The 10,078-nt window shown below is 44.7% G+C and overlaps 2 protein-coding genes across 5 annotated transcripts in view; one reads left to right on the forward strand and one right to left on the reverse strand.

The window, feature by feature from the left end:
- AP2B1 (adaptor related protein complex 2 subunit beta 1) overlaps nucleotides 1–648 on the reverse strand; it is an 82,850-nt gene extending 82,202 nt beyond the window's left edge. The window contains exon 1 of one of the 2 annotated variants that reach the window (XM_040533181.1): nucleotides 579–648. The gene's annotated coding sequence lies outside the window, so the exon portion shown is untranslated. The remainder of the gene's footprint in view (nucleotides 1–578) is intronic. The other variant, XM_040533178.1, reaches the window with a different exon arrangement.
- Nucleotides 649–1,020: 372 nt separating this feature from the next.
- On the forward strand, nucleotides 1,021–9,862 carry LOC121058088 (schlafen family member 13-like). Of its 3 annotated transcripts, XM_040533126.1 has the most exons (7): nucleotides 1,647–1,705; nucleotides 1,956–2,156; nucleotides 2,898–3,093; nucleotides 5,016–6,115; nucleotides 6,194–6,322; nucleotides 7,092–7,818; nucleotides 8,115–9,862. In XM_040533126.1, exons 4-7 carry the CDS (start codon nucleotides 5,023–5,025, stop codon nucleotides 8,989–8,991), a joined length of 2,826 nt encoding a protein of 941 aa, XP_040389060.1. In that variant the 5' UTR covers nucleotides 1,647–1,705; nucleotides 1,956–2,156; nucleotides 2,898–3,093; nucleotides 5,016–5,022; the 3' UTR covers nucleotides 8,992–9,862. The 3 variants fall into 3 exon arrangements, with proteins under 3 accessions (XP_040389058.1, XP_040389061.1, XP_040389060.1); XM_040533124.1 differs by having other exon boundaries at nucleotides 1,021–2,156; XM_040533127.1 differs by having other exon boundaries at nucleotides 1,643–2,156; nucleotides 2,898–3,097.
- The last annotated feature ends 216 nt before the right edge of the window (nucleotides 9,863–10,078 follow it).

Raw genomic sequence — 10,078 nt, forward strand, 5'->3', positions numbered from 1 at the left:
TGTACATTTCTTTTTACACCCACCCCACAAGTCAACAGGGTGGGCATTAACTGAAACTCTGATCCGCCAGCATGCAGATAACAGCCCCGGTTTGTGTTTTATACTCATCCATGGCCACAGAGCATTTTTCTCCTCACCAACCCGCCCAGTCAGGGACAACACGGGGCTGCAGCACCCTCGGCAGCCAGGGAAGAGAGGAGGAGGGGAGCTGTGTGGAACCGAGCAGGAGCCTGGGCGCACAGGCCAGCAGCTGAGACCCCAGGGAGGCCGAGGGGAGCCAGGAGCAGGCAAAACGGCGAGGAAAAGCCCCGCGATGCCTCCGGCGCTGCGGCTCCCCGAACCCTCTCCGAACGGAGCTCCCCCACGCCTCTGCCCCACGCTCCCCGCTGCCGGCCGGGCGCCGTCCCCTTCCCCTCCGACCTTGTCCCACGCTTCCACCGCCCCTCCCGGCCTCGCCATCGCCTCCGGACCCCGCACCAGCCCCGCTCCCGGCCCCTCCGTCCGCCCGCAGCGTCCCGCTCCCCTGAGGACCCCGCTCCCCCCAGCGCCCGCCCCGCTCCCCTCAAGGCCCCGCTCACTCAGGCACGACGGCGCCCAGGCGGAGCTCCCCGCCTCGTCCCGCCCCCGCGGCGACCAACAGCCAATGGAAACACGGGATTCTACCGACGGACGCGCGAGGCCGCCAATAGAAAGTGAGCGGGGGGAGCTCGGGGTGGAGGGAGCGTTTCCCGCCTTGAGGGGGCTGAGGTGATGGCGGAGGAGGGACGCGGCCATGGCTGGCGGCGTGCCTTGCTGGGAGCCGTTCGCCTTGGTACAATCATTTAGATTGGAAGAGCCATTCAAGATCATCTGGTCCAACCATCACCCTACTACCATTGTCACCCACTAAACCATGTCCCTAAGCACCACATCCAACCTTTGCTTAAACACCCCCAGGGACAGCGATGCCACCACCTCCCTGGGCAACCTGTTCCAACACCTGACTGCTGTTTCTGAGAAGAAATTTCTCAAATTTTCCTAATTTCCAACCTCTCCCTCCAGCCTCTTCAGCCACATGGTGATAAAGTCACTGCCCCTAATCCTTTCCAGCCCTGAAGGCTCTCTTCTAAGGGCTGCAACTGCTCCACCAGAAGAGGAAATGATAGGCTTGGGGATCACTGGGAAAAACATTTAGGGAGAAGAAAGGGGAGAAGCAACCACGAATGGTACAAGAAATAAAAATATTCCACCAACTGAACAAAAGGTGATTTGAAAAGAATAGTCCTATCATGGATTACTAGAGGAGTTAAAGCAGTTGCTTGAATGGTTAAGGCCAGGTGGGCGGATAGCATTTGTTGCAAGGCACTCAGTCAGTCCGGCAGTCAGTCAGTCAGTCTGTCCCTCTGGTGAGCAGCAATTTGCCAGAAATTCCTGCCAAGCAGCCTGCACATTAGTGTTTCACACAGAGAGGAGGGTTCTAGCCTTGCTCTGGGCTTTTCTGTGCTGGATCAAGAGGAGGATCTGGCCAGAGGGGTAAGTACAGTTCTGTGATGTAGAAAGGAGGTGCAAAGAGAAATTCAGAAGTTAAAAATGCATATTTGTTATTTATTAATTTATTTATTTATTTATTTATTATTATTTTTATTTTATTTTTTTTGCCTGCCCACGCATCTGTCGGTTTCATTCTGACACTGTGCCCACATAGAAAAATAAACCTGCAAGGAAGGTAAGGAAGTCACCAGTAACTGGCAGCGGGCTCCATTAAAAAAATTAACCAGGAAAATTCATACTTTGCAATGAATGAACAGAAGCCTGGGGCACCAGAATGCAGCCCGTTCTGTTAGCAACTGCCTCCCCCTCCTCTGGTCATTTCCCCGAGGCAGTGGGGAGGGGGAAAAATAGAGAAGGGAGAAGAAAAGACAAGTGGCAGAGCAATGAAGGGCAGCTGATATATTGCTCCCAAATTTTCCTTCTAGAAGTGGCCATTTTATAGCTCTCAGAAACTCTTCTGCTGCAGGCAGGCTCCCGTTCCCAAAAGCTAGCAGCAATTTTAGCACAGCGACTTTCATTTTTGCTTCACAGCACGGCAGCGTCAGCTTTTGTGGAACAGAAAGGAGTCGCTGTATTTGTTATCATCCCGGATCCAGTGTCTCTTTTACCCTGTGTGGACGCAAAAGGTAAAAAGCATTTTTAATCTGTAAATGAAGCTGTATGTCTGCTCACAGTCAGAATGTTTCTATTTTCCTTTCTATCCTGGAAGTAAGTTTCTGCACAGCCTTGCACTAACTTGCTCTTTTTTTTCACATTACTTCATCTCCTCTCTTCCTGTCTCAAAAAATCCACAGCTTTGTTGAGCAAATCAGGGCACATGCATCCACTGCTGCACGAGCCTTCTCAAGGCTTTATAATCAAGACTATTACCTTCCTTGCTTTCAGTCTTCTCACTATTGCCCCAATCTCAGTGTCTTTGCTGACATTTCAAACCGAGGAGGGAGGTATTACTGAGGATGTTCCAAAGTGGCCCCGTGCCTGGCTGTTTCACAGAGACAAGTCCTGAAAACAAATTAACCTATACCAATTTTCAGCTTCTGCTGAAAATTGTATATGGGCATGATTTCGGTATAAAATTATTAGCTTTACCATGCTCCGTCAGTACAAAAAGGTAAAATAATTGAATCTCCTGCTGAAAATACTGTGACTGTAGATAAGCAGATCATATTTTCTGCATGAGGCATTCTAGCTTGCTATCCTGCTTCCCAGCTTCCAGAACTATAGCTATCTGATTTTGCATCTCTGAGGTTTAACGAAAGGTCAGCCTTTCAGGCCAGACAAACAATGCCATGTGTAAATGCTGTAGGTTGGGGGATTTCTTCTAAGCTATTTTTTTTTATTATTTTTTTTTTCCTTTGCTCTGATAGGCTGTGGCCATTGGAAAAGTGGCAGAGGGCGGGAACTGGCTCTGGAGGACAAGACTCCCGCCAAAACCCACTTACGAACTTTGGACAGAACTAGAAAGTTCCAGTGAAGTCTGTGGACGCTGTGTGTGCTTGATCACAGGTAACACAAAGGAAAAGAAACCAAAACCAGCAGAGAAGAACTGCAACCAGCAAAAAAGTAAGTTTAATTTCTCTGAGATTTTAATGGAGTGGGCAGATTGAGAAGGAGAAAAGAGATGAGATATCCTGTATGCTTTGTCCTCTGCTTCTGCCATGCAGAACTTATTTATGGATTTAAAACTGATATTTGAGATTTGTTGATTTAGCCCAGAACTAAGAAAATGAGGCGTGGTGAGTCCTTTTCTCTGTTAAACTGGTGATAATCTGAGATCCCACCGGTCAGCCAGGTTGTCCTGCTGCAGGAAGCTGGAAGGAAACTCTTGAAAATGTCTAGGAAAATTCCTTTAACTGGGATCAAAAATTAGCTCATGCAAAGGTCCTCGCTGTTCAATTGTGTCATAGCTCTGTTCCTAGCAGCTTTGAGTTACGTTCCTCAGCAGAGCTAACTCAGAGGAGATGCACAAAAAGCTGGAAACTTTTCTCTTGTATCAGATCTGGAGGAGATACTCATTGGATCTTCAGTGCCCTACAGCTCTCTGGCTTATAACTTGGCCATGAGAAAGGCAAAGCTATGCTGGAAATAAACTGGGCTCCAGTCACAGGCAAGACAGATCTCTTCCCACTTTCGTTTTTTGCCCAGTGTTTTTGTACCACAGATGTGTTCTGCAGCAAGAGACCAGGATTTCATCTTAAGGAATTGACTTAAATGTGATGCAGATGCAGTTTCCTACCATTTCAGATAATTTGCCTGCAGTCGTAGCACCAAATGGCAATATTCAGCACCTTACTGGCAAGGGTGGCCAAGCAGAGCTGAGAGTAGAAGGGTCAGTTGTTACTATTTACTAATTATACCTCGGTAAGATTATTGGATTCTTAAGATGGTGGGGTGGCTTAGCACAGCCTTTTCTGAGTCATTGCAACAGCCAAGTGTTCTTCTGTTGATGAGGATGAGAAGAACAGTCCCCTCCGAGGCTTCAAGCAGCTGCTCTGCACAGCATCCCTATCGCAGGTGGTTTGTTAAACATGTTCATGGCCAGTGGAAACAGAGGGTCTCCGTACGGCTCTCTGGTAGCCCTCCCAGCGTTAGGAATAGTCTTCATCAAAAAGTCCCTTTGCCTGGACATTCTGGTCCCTCTGAAGATAATGTTTGCAGTTCATTTCAGTGCAGAAAAGCTGAAAAGGTGGATTAAGCCCCAAGGCAGCTGGCTGCTGTGGCAGAGGTGGGACTCACTTTGTAGCCCCCTGGCTGGCTGCCATACAGCAGGTTGCTTCCTCTTCCCCCATCAGAAAGCTGGCAGAGGCAGCCTTGCTGTCTCCAGGTTTATCTTACCTGCAACAGCTTTGAGTTTGGGCTTTTCAGTGAAACACAGCTCTGACCCAGCTGTCTCTCCTGGCCTGTGCTCACGGGGTAGCTGGGCAAGAGGTGACAGATGGGAGGAGGAGGAGCTGTGCAGTCCGGGAATATGAAGACAGTGATGAGTCTGGCTGTAGAAAAAATATTTGAGGCTGCTTCTGTGTTCAGAGGGACTGACAGCAGCAAGGTACCTACATTCCCTCATTCTCAGGGGCAGAAAAATAAACAAGTGGACGCTGGGGCCAAATTTCCACAGAGAGGCTTTTGGATTTCAGGCAAGCGTTCTATTTTGGAAGTGGAAGAAACTCCTTGTTGCTGTGCAGTAAGCACAGAAGGGAGCACTGGTGTGTGTCAGGGAGACTACCAGCTCTGGGTTACTGAAGGATGCTGCTACTCTGGCTCTATCAGGAAGTGGCACGGGGAAAACACAAGGACTTCCCAAAAGCAAAGCTTCAGGTACATTTGGGGCTGGAACAAATTACTACAATTTATTCTTCATCTCTTATCTCTGTGATTGTGCGTTTATTGTTCAAAGGATAGCCTCTGTTTAGCTAATGTTTTTTTGGAACTCTGGAAGATTGATGTTTCAACATAAACGGTAAGCAATTTTTGCACAATTGTTTCAGGTCCAGAATGGCTCTTGAGGACCATCAACAGCTGCAGCAGGTCTGGGTTGATTCAGCAACAAAGTATCCTGAAGTAGTTTTGAACGTAGGAAAAATATGTTTTGGTGAAAAAGCAAGAAAAAAGATGCCAAAAAATTCAAAACAAGATCAAAAATACACCCTTGCCTCAGCAGTGTGTGCCTTGCTAAACTCTGGAGGAGGTGTGATAAAAGCAGAGATTGAAAATGAAGACTACAGCTTACAGAGAGATGAGATCGGACTAGATTTGCACGACACTTTTCGATCTCTTCTTTTGTCTGCAGACTTGGCAAAATACCTGGACTTCAAACAGCAAGATAATTACCTTTTGATTTTTGTTAAAACATGGAGCACGGGAAAAGCATCCCTAAAAAGAAAGCCACGTATCTGTACCCTGAGCACTGGGTTGTATGCAAAATGTGGTGCTTCTCTTTCCCACATGACCCTTACTGAAGCTATTACATTCCTTGAAGAAAAGCAAGAGGAAGCCAGGAGAGAGCTTAGCCCAGAAACGCCTGCCAAGAAAAGGAAGACAAGGGATGTTGAAGAAGACATGGATATTGTAAATGACACTGTTGCCGAGTTGTTTAATAGGGACCAACTGCGTTACAGGGAGACACTGAATTTCACAGAGTCAGCAGATGTGGAATTTAAGCACTATTCTACTGACAACTTTATTGATCGTGTTAAAGAAATATTGCCTCAGTATATCTCTGGATTTGCAAATACACATGGCGGGTATTTATGGATCGGTGTAGATGATGCCAGGAGAGTACAGGGATTCAGATGTGATGATGAGGGCCTTGAAAAATTAAGCCACCGAATCAAATCCATTCAGTACAAATTAGAGGTCTTCCATTTCTGTAAAAGAAGATATGAACACAGCATAAGGTACGAACACAAAATCTTCAAAGTATACGATGAGGCTGGAGAGCACTGTGGCTATGTCTGCGCTGTGAAGATCGAGCCGTTTACTTGTGCCGTGTTTACAAAAGATCCAGAGTCGTGGCGAGTGGAAGGTCCCACTATCAGGAAGCTGAGAGCAAATGAATGGGCCGCGTGGATGATCTCTGCTGATCCAGGTCCAAAAGACCCAGGATAATCCCCTTCTGTTCTCCATATTCCCCTTTATTTTCTTAATTTTTATTTCTCTTTTCCAGATCTTTCAGAGTTGTCTGAGACCTTTACATTAGCACTCAGTCTGTCAGAGGGGCCACCCCTTGCCAAGCCAGTTTATTCGCACCAGGGCCTTGACAATGTTGATGATCTTTGTAAGCAACTGTTTCCAGGTAGGTATACACATTGCTTTCACTGTCTGATAGGTCTACATGATGAATCTCAAGGCCATGGTCGAGGTCAAAGACGAGTTTGAAAACATTCTTTAAACAGGTGAAAAAGCTGGAAATATTTTGCAGATCTGACAGCAGCGTTGCATTCAAATGTCTGGTGAGCCCTTCCCCAAGTACTGATATTCTGCAGGATGTTGCCGTGTATACATGACAGAGCTCAGCTAGCTGGACTTCTCTGGGGACTGTACACAGCCATGCCAATGTCTTTTCACAATCCAGTGAAAATGGGAAAGATGGGAGGAGAAGTTTATGTGGAATCAGCCTAAAATAGGAAAGGTGACTGGGGCTGGGAGCAGAGTGGAGCGTCTGCTCCCAGTTACAGTCCAGTGTTTCTATGGCATTGTAAGATCAGACAGGTGTCCAGAGGCTTTTTTACTGATTTCTTTGTTAATCTTCATTTCTCTGTCTGCTAGGCCAATATACTGAGAAAGGTTGGCATAAGCTGGCTGTGTGCTAGTGTTTTTAGCAAAGGGACTGATTTCTGGCTAGGAAAAAGGATTGAGTTCCCTGAGGATGCAGTCCTTGCAAAAGAAACTAGAAATACATGGAGTGGGTGAGGAAAATTTTGAAGAAGCAGAAAAGGGCTTTTGGGCAGCGAGGGTCTGAATTTGTAACCTTTCACCGCTATTAATTCCCACAGCATCATTTCGGAGGGCTGGATTTGCATACTTTATACTAACACCGACTTTCTTTTGCTCTGTATTGACAGTAAAATCCCACAGCATAAAATATACTCCAGAAAAACTCACTGAAGACCTTGTTCAAGAGCATCCAGAGTTGAAGATTTTAATGGAAGAACAATTGAGGCAGGTATCTGAGGGAATTGTGATATCTTCCAGAAGCTGGGCTGTTGATGTTGGCGAGCAAGAAAACCGAAACGTAATTTGTGACGTTCTTGTACTAGCCAAGGACTGGCCACCTATCCTCTACACAGTCTGTAAGCATCATATCTCTAAGGATTTGTTTGAATACTCAAAACGCACAGCCAGGAAGCTGAAGGAGAAATTAGTCAACACTGGGGGCTATATTCACAAACTGTGTATAATACCAAAGCTACTGATTTTGCCTCCCAGATTTAACCATGGAGAAGAATGGGATCTGAACATTCAAGAAATGTATCCCCAAAACTACAGCCTAATCAACAGAATAAACTTCAAAGACCTCTTGCGTTCTCTCACGATAGCTTTGTTGTCTTTCAAATCCTTTTTAAGTGATCGTGTTGGTTCTGAGGTTTTGAACCTCCTGACTGTGAAACAATACCAGCTGTTGTCAGAAAACCTCCACAAAACTAAGAAGCTGTTTGTTTATGGTCTACCAGGAACAGGAAAAACTATTGTGGCACTGAACATCATAGAGAAAATAAGAAATATGTTTCAGTGCAAACAACAGGAGGTTCTTTACATATGTGAGAACCAGCCTCTGAGAGATTTTGTGAGGTAAGTCTTTCCTCCAATTATTCATTTCAACATGTTATTATTTGACCTTCATTTTTTAAATAGCTGGGTACTGATTAGCATATTTGGTATGGTGGGTGTCCACCACCACTATAGTGTTTGAAGTGTGTATTTGGGATGCATTTTGAGTAAGGCTTGATTTTTTTTTTCTTGATGTCCTGAGCATCTAGTAATAAATATGATTTAAATATCATTGGCATTCACTTTGTTCTGGTCAAGTAACTAGTAGTTTACAACACACAAAGATTGTTTTTAATCTGCTTGTATTTCTTCTGTAGACAGAAAAATATTTGCCAAGCTGTGACAAGAGTAGCCTTTTTGAGCAAAAGCTTTAATGATGTGAAGCACATAATAATTGATGAAGCACAGAATTTCCAAGATGGGGAAGGTGACTGGTATCAAAAGGCCTTGGACCTGACTTCATCACCACATCTCCCCGAGCCTGGCTTTCTCTGGATTTTCTTGGACTACTTGCAGACAAGTCACTGCTTCTCAACTGGTCTTCCAGAACCAAGATGGCACGATCCTGTTGAGTCACTAAACAAAGTGGTTCGTAACGCTAACAGCATCTTTTGCTATCTAAAAAACGTAATGGAAAAGATTGTAAAGTACCCTGCTCTAAGTATTCCACAAGAACATTTACAGAAGTTGTTGTGTACAGCCACATGTGCTTCCGCTGTGCCTGGCTCTTTTGAAATAGTAAACAAAACAGACAAAAATGAAATAGCAAAGTATGTGGCAGAGCATTGCCGCATGTACCTTAAAAGAGGTTACTCTGAGAAAGATATCGCTATTCTGTGCTACAGAGATGACGAGGTAAAAGCATACCGTGAAATACTGACATCAGAAATGAGGAAGTTAAATGTATTACTAGGAAAACTGGGTGGAGGACTAGAGAGGCACATGATTCTCGACAGCTTCCGTCGTTTCTCTGGTTTAGAAAGAACTATTGTGTTTGGTATTCTTCCTAATCCCCTTCCATCTCAGGATGTAATTTTTAAAAATGTATTAGTATGTGTAGCATCCAGAGCTAATTTAAATCTACACATGTTACGTGAGTACTGGGAATATGAAAACGAATCACTCCTGTACCTACAGTACTGCTCAGAACAGTACCAAACAGCACAGGCGTCCAGTGTTAGAAGCCATTTTTAAAAAGAGCTTTCATTCAGATAGCCAGAAAAGTAAAATCGAGGCCTTCTATCCATGGTTTAACTAGCATACAAATAAATAGCTTTTACAGGAGTAGCTTCCCACTCAACTTCAGCAAGTCAGTATGGGTTAGAACCACCCAGTTATGCCAAAGTAGTTTTAGTGGGATAAGAAAAGTTTTGCTTAACTGCCTTTATGTACCAATAGCATTTTTGTCTTGGTTTCAGACATGCTGGTTACGTAAAACTCTGTACGGAGTTAGATGCGAAGTATTCGCAAAAGACAGATCCCAACTTCCTAAAACTGAGCATCTAAAACTGAAGGCTCGTTGAAAGCAACCCATGAACCTTCATATTGTTTTCCACCACAGAATGACTTATGGTTCATCTGGTTTGGGAAAACAGTCTGATGACCCAGATAACATAAAGCACCAACAACGTTATTGGGTGTGTGCAATAACAAGACATTGTACACAGCTGGAATCCATCCTTCAAGTAAATTTGCCTCTAAACTGTCAAACCTATTAGCTTAAACATTCTTGCTTCTCTAACTTCTGGAAGGTAGAGGCACCTTCCACTTTTTTCTTTAGTCAGCAACTAGGAAAGACTACCTGTGTGGTTTCATTCATGATCCCCGCACCTCAATCACTTAATCATGCCATGGCTATCAGGCAAGAATCACTGACAATTATTATGATCAGAAATAGTTGAATGTACTTCGCTTTTAGATCATTGCTGATTGTAGTTACTGTATACTCAGATCTCTGTTCCCCCTCTGCTGATTAAAGCAAGGGTCTGTGATCAGGGTGCATAGCATGCGTAAAGAATCTGTGCTTGATTGTAAACTTCTATAAAGTAAAAATTTAATGTGATCACCAACTGGTGGGTTTCCTTCTCATTCTTCTTTCCTAAGTGAGATATTTTCAAAATTCCCTGCTGAGCCCACTGTGTGCCCTGGTATGAACACCAGCTTATCCCATTAGTGCTGCCTCTTCATATAGCCTATTTTCACAGTGCCTTCACACATTCTTTTGAGCAGCATTAGATTATTTTGCAAGTGGTGTAAATTCAGCTTGTGCCCACATTGCTGA

Source organism: Cygnus olor, chromosome 20, assembly GCF_009769625.2.
Source record: "Cygnus olor isolate bCygOlo1 chromosome 20, bCygOlo1.pri.v2, whole genome shotgun sequence".
Taxonomy (NCBI): domain Eukaryota; kingdom Metazoa; phylum Chordata; class Aves; order Anseriformes; family Anatidae; genus Cygnus; species Cygnus olor.

Coding starts and splice junctions, on each gene's coding strand:
- LOC121058088 (XM_040533124.1), top strand. CDS start 5,023: ATGGCTCTTGAGGACCATCAACAGCTGCAGCAGGTCTGGGTTGATTCA. Junction 6,116..6,193: donor GATGATCTCTGCTGATCCAG/GTCCAAAAGACC, acceptor TCTCTTTTCCAG/ATCTTTCAGAGTTGTCTGAG. Junction 6,323..7,091: donor TTGTAAGCAACTGTTTCCAG/GTAGGTATACAC, acceptor CTGTATTGACAG/TAAAATCCCACAGCATAAAA.